A 20,782-nucleotide genomic window follows, 5' to 3' on the forward strand; every position below is an offset into this window, starting at 1 on the left:
AAGAAATTTTCCCATACTTATTTATGAGGAAAGAAACAATTTGACTTCTTTTCAACTAGATTTTATTCGATTTTTTGAAGTTGTGCTTGTGCTAACGCTATGAATTTAGAGAAAGATCTTCGTAACAGATATAATTTAGTTATTCAAGAAATGGAGGAAGAACTTGATAGATTTTGTTCTGAATTCATAGACAATTTTCATGACATATATTTGTTTTTGGAAAAAGATGAAGTTGATAAACTTCATATGGCGTATGCAACTTCCATTCCTTCTGAAGATATTTCGCCATTGAATCAAGCAAAGAAGATAATTTCGTGTATTTCTGGAATTACTGCTGATCAAGTTGATACAGTTGATAGATCGATTATTAAATTGAAAGATCAGCAAGTGTGCAATTTTATTGAAGTGTTTATGTATAAATGCTTTTGAATGCATGAATTAGTCAAATAGAATAAAGATGGGGTATAAGCTTCTTAACCAGGCTATGGCATCTTTTAGTAAGAGAGAAATTGATAAAGGAAGAGTTTGACTTCGTGTTTTGTATTCGTAATGAAATTTATCTTTTGTTTGATTGCATTTTTTTTTCAATTTTTATTTATTTTATTATAATTTTTTTTTTAATTTTCAAATTTTGGCAAAAGCTTATAAGACCTGGATCCCTTCAGAGAATTGCTAAATCCATTGATCCTTCGATTAAGTTGGACAAAGATGTTGAGGAATTAATAATGCAAGAATCTGAAGCATTTGTAGATGCGATTATAAAACAAGCCAGCCTGCTATCTGCTTTTAGAGGCTCGGAAACTGTTGAGATCTGTGATTTTCAAATTATTCTCGAATCAAAGTATGACATTAAAGTTGCATGGCAGGAAACTGATCCATCAGATGAAAACAAACATTCTAAGAATCGAAGTATTCAATTCAAATCATCGGAATGCTTTCCTGAACCGTCTACACTTTCTTTGCATCAAAAAAGAATTGCATCTATTTTCGCATCTTCGAAAGACGATAAGGTACAAACAGAGAAAGGAGAAAAAACAAAATTATTTTGAACTTACAATTTTTTTTTATTTTTTTTGTCAAATTGCTTTAATAATTGAAAATTACAAATAATTAATATTCCCTTTATACTGTTAAAAAGTCCAGAATAGAAATAGTACAATTTAATGGATGGTGAAGCTTTGCTAAAACAAAAATTAAAATTTTGATAAATTTGGAATAAAGGATAACTTTGTTTTCAAACTCCTTTCGTTTCATTCAAAAGAACAAATTGTTTTATGAAATGATAATCGAACAAGCTTGAAATTTTTAATTCCAAAATCAGCTTTTCGGAGTTTTAAAGCTGAATGAAAAATGTGAAATCACTCCAAAACCTCAATTCATGGGAAATGAATCGCTTTTCTTAACTAATTTCATATCAATTCAATTATAGTTTAAATTCAACAATTATTTTGAAAGCATTTACATATTAAATTATTCTTTTATATGAAGACTTATGAAAACATTTTCATTCTGTCTTATTTTGCTTATATTTTTGCTGACAAACAAGAAAAGAAATTTATATTTTTTCTCTGAAAGAAAAAATTTTGCGAATTTATTTTTTTTTTTTTTCATAATTTTTTTTTCATGAATCTTTATTTTTTTTGTCTGATGATATAGTATTATAGGCCTTTGCGACAAGGTATTTCTTCGCGATGCGTGTCGGTAGATAGAATGAACCTGTGTCGAGGTTTTTTTTTTTTTTTTTTTTTACTTTTTTTTTTTTTTTTTTTTTTTTTTTTGATGAAAGAAAAAAGGATTCTTTTATCTAATTAATCTGTAATTTTCAACTTGTGTCTGAATTTCTTTCCGACAGAAAAATCCCATTTTTTTCTTTGATCAAACAATTAAATTTTACTTTTTCGATAATTATTCATTGATGAAACGACAACGAAGAGGTCTAATAATTAAAATAGCAAAATGAAGAAAATAAAACTGTTTATTAACAATGGAAGATGAAACAAAAACACAAAAATTTTTTATCAAACCAAAAATAAAAAAGAAATTGAAGTGTGATGGCAATTGTCAGATCTTAGAATATTTATAGTATAAGTTCAGACAATTGAGTTATATAACGTGAAGAAAATTGAAGCTATGCTATTTATTTTTATTTCATTCTGTCTGTTAACGTATTTCTGCATCTTTCAATTATCTTCATTTAACGCTGTAAATAGACTGTAGTCAGTTCATAACAAAAAATTGAATAAAAACATGACATATGCAATTGAAAGTTGATGAGTTGAAGCAAAAATTGATAAAAAGTGTTTCTGTTATTTAAAGAAGCAGCAGTAAAAGACGAGTTGTAAACGTCACAGAGCGTCATCCTGTTGCTCCTCATTCACTCCTTCCCGTCCTCTTTGTCAGCGCTGTTGTATGTCTCAAAAGAAAGAGACTAGATGCCCTACACATTGCCGAACATGACTCACTCTTATTCAGACATCCACTTCCGCTAGCTTTAAACAGGCCATGCAGATCTTTCAGGAGAAAAAGAAGGCAGAGACGCAGAAGAAAAAGACTGGAACATTACTGTCTGTTGGAGTTGGTGTTATAATTGTTGGGGCAAAAGCTGAAATAATGAAAATGATATTGATGATGTGCTTATTGAAAATGTTGCTCCTGAAAGAGCTTTGTCGAATGTTTGAAGAGAATTGTTGAAGAAGAAGCAACTAGTGTGAGAACAAAAGGTGGATACGATAATTGCTGATTATTTTGTGTTAAGACTGCAGAATTCAATGGAAGCAATTCCTTAGAAAACAATGAAATGGACACAGTACATTGAGAATGAAGACACCTTGGAAGAATTGATATAGATTGATGAAACGCAATTGCTGTTGATGAACAGATCGAACACTTTGACTGATTATTTTGTGCATATGTGTTTTTTGGGCGCTATCTATGATGGGAGAAAGAATAGGAACATTGCAAGTTGCAGAAAGAACTTCAATCCGATGAAAAGTTGACTGAGAATATAAAGTAAATTGAAGCAAAGCTGGAGTATCTAAAGATTCACTCCTAAAAGTTGCATCATAAACTTCCTCCTTATTTGATGCCAGTTCTCTTTCTCTCTCTTAAACTCTTCATCTTCATCTTCATCTTCCTCTGTATTTCGTCCTCTTCTTTCTCCAGCGCATTTCCGGACACCCGAAAGCGCTGCACATCTGTAAACTGTTTGCCACCTCAATCTCTGCCATCTTTGTTAGCAACGCAGCTGTTAGACCCAGCGCCTCAATCTGCTTCCCATTCAGCAGCTTCCAAATCTTTCTTCGGCTTGTAGTGAATCTCTGTTAACTTCTCGTCCTGCAGCCTTAGCACTTCTTCTTTTTGTTCAAATCGAATAAGGCTCTGCTCGGCCTCCTCCTTCTTCCGCTTCTTTGCAAGTTTCTTCTCTTCCATCCTCAACTTCTGCTTTTCATGATCAACAATTCTCTTCTGCTCTTCCCTCTGAATCTTCTCAATGGACTTGTTTTCTTTCCCTTCTCTTTGCAGTCTGCAATTACTTCTGCTTCGCTTCCATTGTTGCATCTCTCTGTTTCTCCTTCTCTTTCTCTCGCTGTTTTTGAATCTCTCTTTTTCACTCAGCCATTCGATCTCCTTCGTTCACTCACCCTGATGCGAGCTGCCACAATCTGTTGTTTTTTGCGTCTTATTCGTCTTTCGAGTCATCTGCTTTTTCTTCATTTGTTTCTGTTTTGCCTTTTTTGTTCTTTGTGTTATCTTCTTCAATCAGTTTTGTGAACAAAGCATCGTCTCTTACCCCTCCCTCTGACCCTTTCTTCCGCTCAATCTTCTCATTCCTCTTATTCCTTCAGAAGTGCTTGTTCATTGCGATTCCCCAGATCTCCGCAAATGAATACTTCACATTGTCTCTCATGCACTCGTCATGTGTCCTCTGCTCTATCGTTTGCAGATTCCGCACATTCTCCTTCATGTCGCGCATCCTGCCGCTCCTCAGTCTCTGGCTGATGTGCGGCCAGATCCAGCTCTCTCGCTTCCTTCTCACTCTTGCCAGCACATTCTGGATCGCCCACTGCAACAATTAACGAAGCTGCTTCAACCCCACTTTCTGTCCGATGACAATTGTGTCCAGCATCCAAAGTCGAGTCGAATCGACGTTTGCAGATGCAGATGAGGGAGAAATTGAAGGTGATTGCAAAGAGATGTGTTAATCATGGATGAAAAAGATGCAACAACGTTTGAAAAAGTTATAACGGGAGATGAAGATGGAAAAGGCGAAGAAGAAGAGGATGAATTTGATGATGAAGATGCACAGCTGTTTAGAGGGAAAGCCGTTTGAGGAAGAGTTTGTGTCTTTTATCATGTCACTTCAGTTCTTGCCTTCAGTTGCTGATGCTACTGTTGTTAAATGAAAAACTGATAACGCAGTTGAGTACAGTAATAGATAGGTTTTGTTTTGCTATTTATGAATTTGCTTCGCTCAATGGAATAGACTTTCCGCAAGTCGACAACAAACTGAAAAGAGGTCGGCTCACAATATTTTGTGCACATTGTGAATGTGATGCAGATGATATTGATGGAGAAAGTGTTTACGTTGAAGAAATAGCAGAAGGATGTGATGGTTGGTTTATTGAGGGAGAAGTGGTTTGAAGGTGAAGCTTAAGAAATAAATTAAAAATTTTTGCTGGAAATGTTTCTGTTGTTGTTGTTGTTGTTGAAGCAATTGGATATTTTGCAGGTTGTTTTGAACCTGAAAAAGCACTTCCTGTCACTGCAGCTGCGATTTGGACCAAAAATTATAGCAAAATTAGATGATGTTCTGGGATATGATTGATGTGATTGATGTGACAGAAGAAGATGAAGAAGAAGAAGTTGGATTGGAAAGAGAAAAAGAGGAGATGTTGGAAAGAAACGAAGGAGAGGAGTTCATTGGAGGTGGAAGTGGAGGAAATGAAGAAACAGAGGAAAGAACAAAAAAAGAAAATAAATGATCACCTAACAGATCGCTTATCTTTTTTTTCAAAATGTTTTCAATGTTAATTCAGCTCTCTTTATCAAAATTGTGTGTTATTTCTTTCTCTTTTTTCCTGAATTACAATTGAATTCTAAACATCTCAGAATTTATGCTTCTTCATTTTATTCCAATTTGTGTGAGATGTTTGCGTGTTGCAATTGAATTATGATGTGTAAATTATCGCAAATAATGTTAGGGTTATTATTTTATCTTGACCCTTTTTCTTTATTCTGACCCAATAAAATGAAGTGTGAAAAGTTCAAAAAATAACTTCATTAAAAGAAAACAAAATCAGAATTAATTCTTCTGATAACTTTTCTTTTTCCTTCACCTCGATGTAATGCATTGTCTTTCTTTTCATCATCAGAATCATCGTTTTTAACGTGGAAAAATCTTCTTTTTATTTTTTTCTTTTCATCCACAACAGTCTTCACTTCATCTTTCTCCTTTTCATCCATTTCATTTTTCCTTTCAATATTCATTTTCAAATGATTTTCCCATTTCTCTAAAAGATTTTCGTCGGTTATCACTTTTCCATAAAAGTTGAATCTGTTTCTTCGGGATGGAAGAGGGTAAATTGAAGATTCGGGCAGTTTCAAAAGAACTGGCCCAGAAGTATTGTGCAGAACACCACTGCAGACGAAAGCTTTCTGAATTACAGAAGGTGATAATGCAGTGTGGATGGCTTGAGGCAGAACGTTTGAAATTGCAGCTCGTTTGGAGGAAGATGAAGAAGAAGAGGGAGCCTCAAATCTGTTAGTCAGTTCAGATTTGAACACAGCAAGGACTCCTCTGTTTAGAAGTTGACAGAGGTGTGTGCTGTGTGGCACAAAGGTTAAAACTTCGATGTTTTGTTTTTGGAATTCACTCCAGATCGATGGATCTGCGCGAAATGCATGCGAGTCAAGAAGGAGAAGAATGTGTTCATTTTCAAGTGACATGCGCTTTCTTCTTTCGATGATCGAAGGAAGCAGAATGGTGAGAGCATCCTTTTGAATCACTCGTTATCCATCCAGCCGCTTCCATTTGCACATATTTTCAGCGTTGGAGATAACAATCTTTTAAGTCTGTCAAGCAGGTTTTCACTTAGCTACAAAATGACAGAAGGAAAGGCATATCCGTCAGCTGCAACAGCTGCCACGAATGAGGAATTAATCATTCCTTGTTGTTTCTTTTGCGAAACCTGCTTTTGTGTCTGCTGTAAGCACAACAAGCTGTTTTGAATCTGTAGGAACGCGCGTAGAAGATTCGTCAATGTTTATAATTAAAGCTGGATTGTAATGGTATTTTTCGTGCAGCTCGTCGAGTGTTTTGTACCAGGGTTTTAAAACACTTCTGCACGAAACAGCCAGTCTGTTAATGTCCAAATTCTTCGGCGTTCCAGTCATCAGCTCGGGATGACGCTTGACAAAGCCATACGTGGCAGACATTGAAACTTCTGAAAATGGTGCGTCTTCATCATCGTTGTCGTTTATAACATTTTCAATCTGAAAAACAAATGATTAAAACATATAAATAAAAATTAAACAAACCAATTCTCTTGTTGTTTTTAAAGTTAAACATGTTCCAGACTTTGCTTCAATGTGAATAATGTCTAAAACTCTTTGTTCCTTTTCGCCCACTACTGCTGCAGGACTGCCAACTTTTCCAACCAGCCTTCCTTTTCTCAGCGCTCTAACTGCATTCTTTATTCCTGTGCGGCTGAATTCCTTGGAACTAATTGCATCAGTTATGCGAACTACTCCATCGACAACGATGTGAGCCGTTCGATCCAGCCGACTGTTGTATTTTCTAAACTTGCGCGAAGACATTGCTCTTTGCAGTTTTTTCTGCCCTTCTTTTAATTTTATTTCTGTTGATATTTTCATTTTTTTAATAATATTCTTAAGATCATAATAATTTTTTATTTTTTTAATTGAAATGAAATGAAAAAAAATCGAAAAATTACATTTAAAACAAACTAAAGGTTTCATGCCCCATGTAACCCTCCAATTCCACACAGAAGTTCAATGAAGGGGCTAACCCCCCCCCCCCCCCCATCTCCCCCCCCAAGCGAAATTGGGTTTATTTCAAAATGTATTTATTTTTATCTATTGAATTCATATATATACTTAAAAATCTTAAAAAATATGAAATTGTGGGAAATGTTAATGATTAATTAAAAAAGAAGGTCAAGATAAAAAAAAAGGTCGAGATATAATTATAACCCTAAATCTTCATCCTCAGTTTTGACAATTCAGTCAAACTTCATTCCTTATCCATCTTATTTGATAATAAAATCAATTATTCCTACCAAACCTTAAGTGCATGTCCTCCCTTTTTTGACCACAAATTTGATGTTTGTTTGCAAAACAAAAAATATATTATTATTATGGAACGCAATCGAAAACTGTTTTTTTATTTATATCATTAATAACATTAACATTTGAAAGGAGATGAAATGTTTTGCTGAATGAGGTCTTGGACTGATAATAATATGTGTCAGACAGATAAACACTCCTTTTCTTTTTAATTCTTTCAATTTTTCAAGTGAAAAAAGATATTTTTGTAATAATAGTAATGAAAGTCAATTTCTTAACAAAAAGAAATGTTATCAAAAAAATCATATCCATTCGACAGATAGATCTTTTCGACCGACTGATCTTTCGACCGACTGATCTATGTAGTTCGACTGATCTCGACAAAGATCTGTCGATAACCCATTGAAATCTTTCAACATCAATTATTTAAATATTTTTTTGTTGGAATCTTATGAAAATAAAAATAATAATAAAATAAAAATAAATTGAATTAAAATGGAAAAACTTAATCTTGATTTGTTGTTTTTCAGATTATCAAAAAAAAAAAAAAATTAGCTGACTGTTTTGTCTGTCGACTTGTCGAGCCATGAAGAAAATGTCGGTCTGTCGCAAAGGCCTATTAGTATTATATAAAATAGACGATTACAGTTATTTTTTAACAACATACAGATATCGCATTAAATACGGGACATCGCACAAAATACAGGACAAGATCGATTTCTCAATAACCACAAGAGGAATAATTCTGACTATTCTCCTCAAAATATTTCTCATCAATACAAACTAATCTGGCATATCAAACTTCCATTTTCATGAAGACTGAATACAGAAAAAATTATTATTTGAAATTACGGAGAAATAGGATTTTGAGTTTTTTCGAGATTTCGATGCATATTTTTTTCTGAGCACAAATGAAGCTATTTTGAAAGTCTCGTTTATCAATTGAGTTTGCATTGATGAGATATATTTAGAGGAAAATTGTCACAATTATTCCCCTTGCGGATATTGAGAAATCGATCTTGTCCGGTATTTTATGCGTTGTCCGGAATTTTATGTGATATCTGGAAAACAAATTTTAGAACCGAATATTGAAACATGATATGTATATACATAATATTGGTTGAATTTAACTTTTTATTCACAGAAATCAATCATCATAAAAACTTAAAAATTTTTTAAAAAATATATTCCCAAAATAATTTATTATTAATGCTGATGATTAAAAACAATTAAAAACCCGAAAAACGTTTCATTATTTCCACATTTTGCAACCACAAAGATATCGATACATAACTCATAAAGTGCAATAAGGGAAGAACAATTTATTAACATGAGCATACTTTTTCGTAATAAAGTCCAATATAATTTTTGTTCAAAGAGAAACATCGCTGTTATTCATACCTTTTGAAGGTTATGTTACCTATAAAGTTGTCAAAAAAGTTTGAAAATTTTTGTTCAAATTTCCTGAAATTAATCCATAATTATCCTTTCTATCTTTTTTTGTAGTTTCATTTAATATTTTATGGATAACTCAAAACCTGTCCTTTAACTGCAGTGGATCATATTTTTTTCTGCATTCCCTTCACTGAAGGATCTTTATCCGCATTTTTTAATTCAATCTACATGATTTAAGGCAGAATTCAAATGTTTTAAGAAAAATCTTCAGTGAGTTGGCTTCAAAGGCTTTCTCACGAAGCCCTTCGCACAAATTACCAGATAAATGCAAAAGCGAATGGTTGTTGGATTGTTTTGTGAAGGGTTTGCTTTTCCTGAACAAGTCTGAAACATTGTGAATCCAGGCTAATGAATTCATTTATGAAAGTTATTCATTGTCCAAAATCCAACGAATTTGACAAAACAAATATTTTGCACAATCTTGAAAAGAAGTTCGAGAAGAGCTTTAACGCTCATTTTCGAACGAATTCTTTTATTATTGATCAATATTTTGAGAAATGTTTCTCGAAAAGAAAAGAATTCCGATTCGAAATCAGGAAGGAAGTTATCATTTGAAAGGAAAGTGAGAAGAAATAACTTTCAACGCTACCATCTATGCGACTGCCATTTTGTTCAAAGGAATTGCGGTACAAAGAAATAAACACCTATTTTTCGTTCTTCGATAACATTTCAAATCATTGCTTATTGCTCTGTTTTCAACTTTTCCATTTAAATGAAGCAAAGATGACTGGAATGCACCTGAAGTTAAAATCGAGAAATGCTGAATTACATGTTTGATATTGCATCAAAGATTGCATGCACTTCAAAAATGCTTTTTAAAAACAGTTTGTTTTTTTTATTGTTAGTTTTTTTTAAGTTAGGATTTCAATGGGTATTTGTTTATTTGATATTTGTTTCATAATGAACGAATCAAAATCATATGCTGCAATTTATCTATGAACAAAGAAATGAGGCATTGACGTTTCTGGAACTTTCCAAATATAAAAACAAACATTTCTATTTTGAGTTTGCATGTGAAAATCATGTTAATTATTTCTGATAACTGAGAATAAAAAGTTGAAACAGAATTTGATATTTTGCTGTTTCAGCTGAAGTGCTGCTTGCAATAATTTGAGAACGAAAACACACAGAATCAGAGAAAAGTTTGCGTAGCTGTTCATATGTTTGCCTAACAATTTCTTTTTTTTTTCCTTTCTTTCCTTTCTTTCCTATTCTATATGATTTATCAAACGCATTATTTTTTGTTATTTTCCAAATTTTTGTGATTCTTTTGGATTTACTGATTTTTGAATGCCCGCATTCTTATCACAAGAATTGTTGAACAACAGAAAACACTTTTCATTTTCATTTTTTGATTCTATGACATCACCTTTCGTAATAACTTGATATGTTCAATCACATTTTGCTTCTGAGACAGATGAAGAAGCAAAGAGATTGTGATAAAATATTTATTAATTTTTCATTAAGGGATAACACAATTAAATTATATGTGAGGTGTGATCTTTGTTTTCTTTTTTCCAAAATTGGAATGAGAGTTGTGAATGCAATTGCAATTGTTGCACTTCTTTTGAACAGTTTGCTAATGGCCTCATCTTATCGTGATGCAATAGGCATTCTTAAGTTGACAGAAGGAAGGAAATCTATCAATATGATTGAAGGAGAGGCCAGAGTGAATAAAAGTCCACCAAGCCAAGAAAAAAGAGTGCAGCAAAAAACATGGGGAATGAATGGTAATGTTCTTTCTCAGATTTGTACAGAAACGAGAGCAAAGAACTGTTCGATAAGCTTAAAAATGCTTTCGCTTTTAGCAGAAAATGGCAAACACCTTGCCATGTTGAGGAAACAATCACAGTTACAACTCACAGCATGCACAATAATGTTTTTTGAGTCTTCTGAGAAGAGTCCGATTTTGTGCGAAAGTGGAAGGATCAAACTTGTCAATATTTCACTTATGTCTCTTGCTTCTTCCTTCCAGATTTCTTCGTTGGTTTCAGTTCCTTGCCAAGCATATGATATGAACTGCGAAAGTGAACTGGAAGTCGAGAAGACATCGTTTTCGTCGTTTGCCCTGCTCTCAACACCATTTTTTTGTTCTGACGGGCTTCGGCAAGTGAAACTTGATGAGTTGAATTTATTGAACATTTCAGAAGTTGAATATGCTGAGCATTTGCGAAGCGGGTTGCATTGCTGCAGAACGGATGTCAAGGGATGCGAGTTCAATTCTGTGAGCAATGTGTATTATGGAGGGATTGTGAGCTCAATCAATTCTCGCGGAACATCCTTGTGCGCTTTCAACAGCTCATTTGGATCCTGCTTGAGAACGCGTAATGTGGAATTTGAGCACAATGAATCGATGGATCAGGTAGTTACTGAGAATGATCTTGTTTACACATTTATTTACTGTGAATGGCATTCTCCAGGCGTTGTTGACAGAGGAGCTGCAATACGTTTAAATGGCAGACCTATTCTTCTCAATGTGTCATGTTGTTTATTTGAGGTGTGGGATGGCTATGTTATTTTCCAAAAACAATATCAATCAATTTTTCACTATTTCTTTCCATTTCTTCTTTTATCGATTAGGAATGCAACGTCACTTATTATTATGGAGCCATATATGCTGTTTACATTGACTCAGTGAAGATAAACGGAAGCAACTTCACACACTGCTGTGTAATAGATAGACAAACTGAAGATGGTGGAGGAGGAGCTGTTGGATCAGATTCAAATAATGAGACAGTGATTTCTTCTTGCACATTTGAAAATTGCCAGTCATCGTTTTCCAGAGGTTCCTTATTTTTAAACAAAAGAGAGAGCAATGAAAGAGATTGTTATCTGTCATCTTCCTCATTCATTGGAAACAGTGCTTTTCATATGGGGGGAGCAATTACGGTTGAAACAACATTTTCGATAAACTATATTCTGGATTGCTTATTTGAAAGAAATAGTGCAAACAAAGGAGGGGCAATTCATTTTGTGAATGTTTTACCAAATGAAAACAGCACGGCTCTTGTACTGTATTGCCTGTTTGTGGGTAATAAGGCAGAGATTGGGAGTGATGTGTTGATGAACGATACTGCGAATATTTATTTCACAAGATCTCCTTTTATTGATTGCTTTTCAACAAGAAAAGAGGAAGGAAGAGTCGTTCACGTAAACAGCACAGAGAATGTGCGCGATGAATGGATTCCAGTTTTGAATTGCATTTATGTTTCACCAGAAGGAGAGGATTCCCCTGTGCTGTGCGGGCTGAGCCGTTCTGCCGCATGCAAGAGCATTGGATATGTTGCACAGAAATGCGTATCTTCAATTTCTATTCAGTTGACAACTGGAGTGCTTGAATCGGAAATTGCGACAGTGAGTATTGAGAATCAAGTACTGTACATAATTGGAGAAGGAGTTGAGAGTTCAACGCTGGTGAACAATCTGGGTGAGGATTATTTAACATTTTTTGCGATTGGAGGAGGCACTTTGAGCGTGTCAGAAATGACAATAATGCAGCAAGGGTTGGATCAATCATTGGGGAGTTCGTTGTTTGTGGTGGGAGATGTTGGCGATCCGGGTGATTTGGAGAGAAGAGGCTCAGAGAAAGATGGGATGCTTATTGTGAGTTTGTGTGATGTGAAGAGCACAGGAAGTGAGAATGATGGAAAAGCGTTTGGAAGGCCATGGTTTGTGGTGAAGAGGGGAAGTGCGGAGTTGAGAAACGTGAATGTGATGGAAGGAGTATTTGAAGGATCGAGTGCCATGCTTCTTGGGAGTTCTTTGTCACAGATGACAATGAGTGCGTGCAGTATGAGAAAGCTGAATCGGAGGGATAATGGGAGTGTTGTTATAGAAAGTGAAGATGGAGGCTCTGTCGAAGTGAACAATTGCTCCTTTATCGATTGCAATGCATCGAACTCAGAGTGGGGAGGAGGGATGAGAGCAGTGTGTTTGCATCCAGAAGGAGCCCTGGTTTTGAAGAACAAGACGACTATCAGAAGCTGTTGCGCATCAATGGAGAGTGGAAGAGGAGGAGGAATATATGTGAGTGTGGATGGAGGAGTTGATGGATTTATGTTTGAAGAGATTGGGTTTGATGGGAACAAAGCAGCTATTGGGAGAGATGTGTATTTTGAGTGTGAAGATTTGAGTCAAAGTGTAAACAGAACATCTTTTGGATTTGCAGAATCGATTGAGGATCGGAATAATTCGATGTGCGGAAGGGATTGCACATTTTTCAGGAGCGACACCGACTTGTATGTATTTTTGAGCGGGTATTTTGGAACAGAGATCAAAGCGGACAAGACAAATGGGAGAGATGAGATATATTGTGGGAGAGAAATTGCATGCCGCTCACTGGAGTATTCGCAGACACGGCTGACTGGAACAGATATGAGAACGATCAACATCAACATATCAACAACGATGGATGGGATCATTGAGCTGGAATACCACACAATCAGCTCGATGAGGCAAGGTCTGGCAGATGTTTTGATTGGAGGCGATCTGAACGAGGGAAGCAGTTGCGGGATGAATGTGAGAGGAAGAGCGTTGTTTGAGCAGATCAGATTTCAGCTTCCAATTTCTTTGGGAGAATCACAGGAGGCACTTGTGCATTGCTGCTCATCAGTTAGTTTTCTGGAACTGGTGGGGTGTGCATTTGGGGCAAAAGAAGAGAGTGGAGTGCCTCTGACGTATTGTCTGATATTGTCGTTGAGCGGAAGGGTTAATCTGACAAGATGCACTTTGAGTAATCTTTTGGTGGGGATTGCGCCTTTTTGCTTTGGAAGAGAGTGTAAGGTGCTGATGAGCGGGATGATTGCACATGGAGTTACAATAGGCAAAGAATCGCTATTCCTTATTCCGCATGAGACTGATGAAGTTGTGGATGCATCTGTGCAAACATTTGTTGTGGAGCACAGTACATTTGAAGAAATACACACTACTACAGGAACAGATACACCTGCTTTATTGTGTGTGGATCTCTGCAGAGAGCTTGATTTGGACAACTGCACTATCAAGGGTGCTGTTTCAGAAGGAAGCAAGGAAGGAGGAGGAATGAAGGTGAGGATGGGAAGAGGAGGATTTCTGAGAGCGAGGGGAGTGTCGGGTGAAAGTGTTTCGAAAATAAGTCTGTGCTCATGCTCAGAGACAATCGGAAAAGGAGGATTTTTGTGGTTGAGTTGCGAAGATGACAACCACAACTATCAGCTGAGCAATCTATTGTTTGAGATGAACACAGCATCTGTGGGGAAGAATCTGTTTGTTCGATGCAGTGATTTGAATGAAACAACAACACGTGATAGATATGATCTGGATATGAGTTTGTGGGAAAGAACAGGAAACGAGTTTGTTGGGGAAGATATTAACCACGAGCTGTGGAATGAGACAGTGGACATGATGCATTTTCTGGAGCTGTACGGAAGTGATGTTGTGAGTGTGTCATGGACAAGAGGATACGATGTGAGGGGGTGTGGGAGTTCTTTGTTGGCGTGCCGCACATTCTTGGTGGGGCATAGCCATTGCACATCAAAAGGGTCTCCACAGAAGAAGATAATCCTTGAGAATTCTGCAACGATTGGGGAAGTGTATGATTTGTCCTCATTTTGCATCTGCTCAATGGGGCCAGACAAAGCGAGAGTGCAGTTTGAAGAAAAGATTAAGAAAGGGGAGATTGGAGAATGTGTGATGTTGAACACAAAAGAGATTGAATTTGAGTCTATCTTGTTTGTGCTTCCATCCAGATTTGAAGGAAGCATGAATACCTTGATTTCATCAAAAGAACAAGAGGGGAAAGTTTGTCTGAGAAAGTGTGCATTTATAAACGAGACCTCAGCTTTATTTTCGTTCCACATTGCGAGAATTGGAGAGGGTGTTTTGAGTGTTGTTGAATGCAACATGGGTGAGATCGGATTTTGTGTTTCGCCATTTGTTTTGGGAGATGGAACAGCATCATCATTCGAATCGCTTGTTGTGGAAAAGGTTAAGCTGAGTGATGAACCACTTCTGAAGATTGTGCACACAGAAAATGGACATCTACCGTGGACTCGGCGAAATACACAGCGTGGATCAATTGCCATGAGTGGATGTATCTTTCATGATGTTTTGAAGGAAGGAGGGAATTCGGCAGGAATTCTGAGCAGCTTGTCTGGAATGTCAATCAAGATTGAGGGATGTGAATTTGAGAGAGTTATTTCGAGAGAGAGCATCAGTGGAGGGTGCTTGAATGTTGTTGTTGGGAGAGGTGGCTGTTTGCAGATGAATGGAAGCGTGACTGGGTTTGAATGCGAGTGTGAAAGCAGCAGAAGCGGGAGAGGAGGATTTGTGTTTATCGAAAGCAGAGAGGATGAGGATGGATTGAGCTTGGAGGGGTTGAGATTCAGAGATAACAAAGCACATTCTGGAAGAGACATGTATGTTATGTGCCAGGATCTGGTGGAATCTGTGAGCAGCATCACATTTGCGTTCGCACTGGAGATTGAAGAGGAGAAAAGAGGAAACTCGCTGGTTGGGAGGGACGAAAGGAGGTTCAGAGAAGAAGAGGATTTGTTCATGTTGATCACAGGATACTTTGGAGCGAATGTGATTGTGAGCGAGAAAAGAGGAGTTGACAATGCCGGGTGCGGGAAGGCAGTGCTTCCTTGTTGCTCGGTTGACTGGGGAGCTTCGCACTTGAACCGAGTTGGGGAGCAGCAAGTTGTGATTGAAGAAGAGGGATGTGTTAATGGGGAAGTGGAACTAACGAGTGTGATTGTGGAGGCAGCGAATGAAAGAGGATGTGCGATGAATGTGAACGGATCGGTGAGCGGAGAGAGTGTGGTTGTGATGATCACACGAGGATGCACTTTTAAGTTTGTGGGGTTTGTTCTTCCTGGGAAGTTTGTGAATGGCTACAGAGTTGTTGTTGAAGGAGCAGGGGAGATGGAAGTTCTGGTGCTGTTGGAGTGTTCATTCAGGCAGGAGGAGATGAAGAAATTGGAAGTTGTTGTTATAAGTGTGAGAGAAGGAGGTCTTTCGATGGAAATGTGTTTGATTCAGTCGATATGTTCTGCAATGCCATTGATTGTGGTGCCTTCAATTTCGATAAACAGGGAACAAAATTCGAGAATAATATGTGTGAGAAATAGTTTGTTTGAGGGAGTGGAAGGGCAGGGGAACAACGCAAGTGTGATGGGGTTAATGCTCGATGGAAAGATTGCTGCGAAAGTGGAGAACTGCACAGTGAGTGAGTGCGGTGGGGAGTGGAGCAACTGTGGAGGAGGTGCGTTTGTAACAGTGCCAGTTGAAGGAGAATATGTGGTGAATAACACAAAGGTGGAAAAGTGTTGGACAGAGAGAGGGAAGGGAGGAGGGATGTATCTGGATTGTGTGTCAAAGGAGAAGAAGCTGGCAGGGTTTTGCTTCATGGATGTGGTGTTTAAGGAGAACAGGGCTATGATTGGTCGAGATGTGTTTATTCGCTGCAACTCAATATCTGAACAGATCAGCGAAAAGCAGTTTCAGATTGATTTTAGGGAGCCAGGGTTTGAGAGAATGAATGCTGTTTGGGGGGTTGAAGCGAAGGATGGGGCAGAGGATGTTGATCTGATTCCATATGTTGTTGTGTATAGAAGCGAGGTTATTTTTGTGCGTGGAGAGATGGGAGAAGCAGGAGATATGAAAACATGTGGGAGCAGAAATTCACCGTGCGAAACTCTCGAATACGGACTGTCACATGTGATTGGGACGAGTTACAGCCAACTGCTGATTGATGGGTGGGCAAGGGTGAAAAGAAGTGGGAAGGCTGAGAGTGTGAGGGTGAGCAGTTTGAGTTTGGAAGAAAATGGGCGTGTAGTGCTGAATGAGAGTGTGGAAGAAGAGTGGGGAGAGTCCGGGGTTGTGGAGTGTTGGGAGAGTGTTGTGGTGGAGCGGGTGAGCATCGAGGTGGGGAGCCTGTTTAAATGGAAAGGGGAGTCAATACTGAGTGTGAGATCTGGGACTTTGAGTGTGATCCTGTGTGAAATGTGTGGGGCTTTGATGAATGAAGCGATGAGTAACAGCTTAATTGAGAACAAGGGAGGCATCCTTCATTTGACTTCTTCATCAATACATTCCCTGATGCTGAGCCAACCATTGATTGCGTCATGCAACCAGACATTCAACGATGTTGGAAATGTGACGATGGAAAAGGTCAGCACGAGTGATGTTGTGTGTGCATGTTGTGGATGTAAGATGAGATGGAGAAGCGTGGTGATTAGAGATATCAGCGGGGGAGGAGTGGTGAGTCTGAGCGAAGCTGAGTTTGAGGGAAATGATGTGAGAATGGAAAGAATGAGCTTGGAGCAGTCTGGGATAGTATTTGACTGGAGAACAAAGATTGAATTGTTCTCGCTCACGGTTGAAGCAGTGTTTTTTGAGAAAGGATCAATGATTGAAGCGTTGGAGATTGAATGCGAAAACTTTGTTTGTGCAAACAGTGAAATATGTTGTCTAAGTGTTGTTTTAGCAACGTTCAGAAATGTGTCAACAAATGCAAGGCAGAGCTCTGTGATGAGTCTTCGCGCCACAGAATCCAATGATTTTGGAGTGGAGGTGTGCAATAGCTCGTTCAGTTACTGTTCTTCTGCTTCCATCAAAGGTGAAGTGGTTGGGATTTGGATGATGCAAAACACGAAATTAGAGAATTGCATATTCAGCTTGGATGGAAGTTTTGAGGAGAATAAAACAAAGAGGATGAATTTTGAAAAAGAGAAGAAAGAAGGATTGTGCAAATGGAATGGATCATTAGTTGGTGTTGAGAAGAGCAAAGTGGAGATGAGGGAAACAACGATTATGAAGAGCAAGAGAGGTGGGTTGTGGGTGAGTGGAGGGAATGTGAAGATTGAAAATGGAAAGTTTGAGAACAACAACCCATCAATTGAGGGATATCCATCAGCTCGAAGGAATGCGATTTGTGAAGGGAATGGGGAGTTGAATGTTGTGAGTGTGAAAGGGGGAGATGGATGGGAAAGAAACACATCATTGTGGATATTGGATGAGGGATGCGAATTGGGAGGGATAGCTTCAGAAAGAGGATCATCATTTTTCATCCCCATTTTGGAAGAGGTGAAGAATATTTCTCAGCCAAATGGGAATTTGGAGTTGATGATTGTGGGGAAGCTGCTTCTGCCATGTGATTTGTCGGTGAAGATGAGCATGAAAAATGGGAATGAGGAGGAAATAGTGAGAAAGGGGATTGAAGAAGAAGGGTTTGTGTCAGAGAATGAGATTCACACATTCATTTCATGTTCAGAATGGGAGAAAGTGAGAGAAGAGACAGAAGTGAGTGTGTGGATTGTGTTTGGGAAAGGAGATTCACCTTCATCAACAGAGTCATTCATTGTGAAGAACAGGAGTGAAAGTGTTGTAGAAGGAGATGAAAGGATCGTTGAAGGAGGGAAAGAAGGAAAGTCTTATTGGCTGCTGATTATTATTGTGTTGGTTGTTGTATTATTCATTGTTCTGATTGTATCTGTTATTGTCACAATTCGTTGGAGAAAGGCAAAGAATGAAGCAAAAGACTTGAGAGAGATTGTGAATGACACAGTGAGGAAGGATCCGAAGGCGTTTGAGATGGTTACGATGGAGATGTCGCCAGAGGAGCAGTGGAGGAGAGCAGAGAGAGAGGCAGAGAAGAAGAACGAAGAGAGGATAAAGAGGAGGGTGTATGATTCGAATATGGAACATTCAGAGTCATCTGAGCATCTTCTGTCAGAGAGTGGATCAACCGAATATATATTGGGAAGAGACTCAGACAAGATTCCTCAATGGATGCTGGAGAAAGAAGACGAAGAAGAGACAAGAAAGCGAACACCTTCTCCATCTATCTCATCCATTTCAACAACTGATTCAGATTCATCATTTGTTCGAACAGAGAGTCTGTGCTTAACCACATCATCGATGTCGAATCTGGTGGATGCAATGGACTGTTCATCTCCTCATGAGAAGCTGATTGTTGACTTGAGGGATTCACTATTCATGTTGTTGCATGGGCTGAACAAGACAAAGGAGATGGCGATAGGCACTCTTCAGGAGAGAGAGCAAACAGCTGCCCAAATTCTTTTTTGGGTTGCGAATCTCGCACTCCACTCATTTGATGAAATGGAAAATCCACTTCAGTCACTTTCCAATCTCAGCCCACACATTGTTCTGTTCTCTGAGCACATGGTCATTTGTATTGTGATGCACTCCGACTTTTCTTCAGATTCAGACTCATCCTCAACCTCGTCATCGACCGTTGTGACATCTGCCAGTGATGATGATGATGATGATGATGATTCTCTGCCCTCTTCAGCGCTTGAGGATGATGAATACAACAGAAAAGAGTGTTTGAGGTGGAAGGCACCTGAGCTGCTGATCAACAAGAAAATGGGAGCAACAAAAGAATCAGTGGTATTCTCGATTGGGATGATGCTGTGGGAGTGCTTGACTCTGGAGATCCCGTTTGGGGAGTATGAAGGAGAAGTGGCAGGGCAGAAGATTGTGAATGGGGAGAGGCCAAATATGGAGATGATAAGAGGAAGCCGGTTGGAAAGGATGACAAAGGCGATGATATCTCACTCCCCAAGCTCGCGAATCACACTGGCAGATGTGAAAAAGGGGTTGTTTGAGTTGTTTCCGTTGGAGTCGAAAATGGTGACGATTTCGGATGCAATTGAGATTTATGGAACGAAAGAAGGGGAATATGAATGTGGAGAAGCTGGAGATGGGAATGATGATGGGGACAGGCATAGACAACAAAGACGCAGCACAGTCGCAGAAACAGAAACAGAAGAAGATCAATCAGCAGAAGCAAGATCAGAAGAAAAAGAGATCAGAGTTTCATTTTTCCAATAAAAAGAGCAATCAACACACTCATTGATATTTAATGACGTTTTATTCAATTGATTGAACAGGATCAACTCAGATATTTTCAACAGTCAGAAAGCATGTCACAAGAATGGAAGGCTGCATTGAACGAAATTAAATAAAGAAATTCAAATCAAAAATGGGAATTCAAATATTGTGAGTTGGCTGCAAAAGAGTGAAAACGAAACTATTAATGTTTGTTTTTCTGAGAGGATATTGTTCATCTGTTGTGTATTGTGCAGATCGGTATTTGAAAAGAATGTGCTTATGTTTTCTGTTTTCGGACATGTTTTGATTTGAACTTGTTTGTTTTTATTGAGTTTTATTTTTTTGTTATTCAGACCATTTTGTTATTCCTTTTTAAATATGTTTTGAAAAATTCATAATTGTGATTATTTGTTTTCACAAATTGTGAGCAACTGCTTCTCAACGAGAAAGCACAGCAAACAATGTTTCAGCTTTATTTTTTGACATTCTGAACATTCATTTCACTTATTTTTTTTTTATTATAACTTCACATCAACGAAATAAAGAACATGGAAGGAAACAATATGGAAACAAAAGAGTTATGTTTGTTTATGATGAATGAATAAATCAAAGAATAATCATCAAACAAATGTTATATTTGTTTTTTGGGAAAAATATTGCACTTCATGCTTTTTTAACGAAAAATTATGCACTTTTAATTGACTTTTTGTGACGTAAAATAGTTATGAGATGGGTTCTTTTTTTGAAAAATACACCAAAAATTATTCAAGATCGAAAAACTTTAATTCGAAATCGAAAAAGTTTAAAACAACATCGAAAAACTTTAATTCAACATCGAAAATTATTATTCAAAATCGAAAAAGTTTAATTCAACATCGAAATTAATTATTCAAAATCGGAAAACTTTAATTCGAAATCGAAAAAGTTTAATTCGAAATCGAAAATATTTAATTCAACATCGAAAAAGTTTAATTCGAAATCGAAAATAAAGATAATTTGTTCAGAATTTCAATTCAAATCAAAACAAAGGAAATTTCATAGACACTAATGTTGATATTTGCAAAAGTTTATTAATTGGAAATGTTTATTTTTCATTTTTTATTAGTGTTTTCTATGATAAAGACTGAAATCAATTGATTATTTTCTCATTTTGAAGATTGAAAATTATATATTTTATCAGTTTCCA

The 20,782-nt window shown here is 37.3% G+C and overlaps 5 protein-coding genes across 5 annotated transcripts; 3 read left to right on the forward strand and 2 right to left on the reverse strand.

Moving 5' to 3' along the window:
• Positions 1-15: 15 nt before the first annotated feature.
• Positions 16-1,111, forward strand: MONOS_17763 (putative Transcription initiation factor TFIID subunit A). Its single transcript, XM_067870715.1, has 3 exons — positions 16-387; positions 443-523; positions 642-1,111. Exons 1-3 carry the CDS (start codon positions 100-102, stop codon positions 1,047-1,049), a joined length of 777 nt encoding a protein of 258 aa, XP_067725054.1. The 5' UTR covers positions 16-99; the 3' UTR covers positions 1,050-1,111.
• A 2,150-nt stretch (positions 1,112-3,261) lies between these two features.
• MONOS_8184 (uncharacterized protein) lies at positions 3,262-3,558 on the reverse strand (the record flags this gene model as incomplete). The annotated part of the gene is made up of 1 exon (XM_067878571.1): positions 3,262-3,558. One exon carries the CDS (start codon positions 3,556-3,558, stop codon positions 3,262-3,264), a length of 297 nt encoding a protein of 98 aa, XP_067725055.1.
• A 646-nt stretch (positions 3,559-4,204) lies between these two features.
• MONOS_8185 (uncharacterized protein) lies at positions 4,205-4,982 on the forward strand (the record flags this gene model as incomplete). Its single annotated transcript, XM_067878572.1, has 3 exons — positions 4,205-4,324; positions 4,420-4,635; positions 4,803-4,982. The coding sequence occupies 3 exons, from the start codon at positions 4,205-4,207 to the stop codon at positions 4,980-4,982; spliced, it is 516 nt and encodes a 171-aa protein (XP_067725056.1).
• Positions 4,983-6,156: 1,174 nt separating this feature from the next.
• Positions 6,157-6,873, reverse strand: MONOS_8186 (uncharacterized protein; the record flags this gene model as incomplete). The annotated part of the gene is made up of 2 exons (XM_067878573.1): positions 6,157-6,492; positions 6,538-6,873. 2 exons carry the CDS (start codon positions 6,871-6,873, stop codon positions 6,157-6,159), a joined length of 672 nt encoding a protein of 223 aa, XP_067725057.1.
• A 3,838-nt stretch (positions 6,874-10,711) lies between these two features.
• On the forward strand, positions 10,712-20,159 carry MONOS_8187 (uncharacterized protein; the record flags this gene model as incomplete). The annotated part of the gene is made up of 2 exons (XM_067878574.1): positions 10,712-11,257; positions 11,341-20,159. The coding sequence occupies 2 exons, from the start codon at positions 10,712-10,714 to the stop codon at positions 19,594-19,596; spliced, it is 8,802 nt and encodes a 2,933-aa protein (XP_067725058.1). The 3' UTR covers positions 19,597-20,159.
• Positions 20,160-20,782: the final 623 nt, after the last annotated feature.

Source organism: Monocercomonoides exilis (genome assembly GCF_001643675.1).
Source record: "Monocercomonoides exilis strain PA203 chromosome Unknown scaffold30-1206723, whole genome shotgun sequence".
NCBI classification, from domain to species: Eukaryota; Preaxostyla; order Oxymonadida; family Polymastigidae; genus Monocercomonoides; species Monocercomonoides exilis.

Bases quoted from the DNA above. Each gene is read 5' to 3' on its own strand.
- MONOS_17763 (XM_067870715.1), top strand. From the start codon at position 100: ATGAATTTAGAGAAAGATCTTCGTAACAGATATAATTTAGTTATTCAA. The intron at 388-442 runs GTGTGCAATTTT...TGCATGAATTAG, and splicing joins TTAAATTGAAAGATCAGCAA to TCAAATAGAATAAAGATGGG. The intron at 524-641 runs GTTTGACTTCGT...TTTTGGCAAAAG, and splicing joins GAGAAATTGATAAAGGAAGA to CTTATAAGACCTGGATCCCT.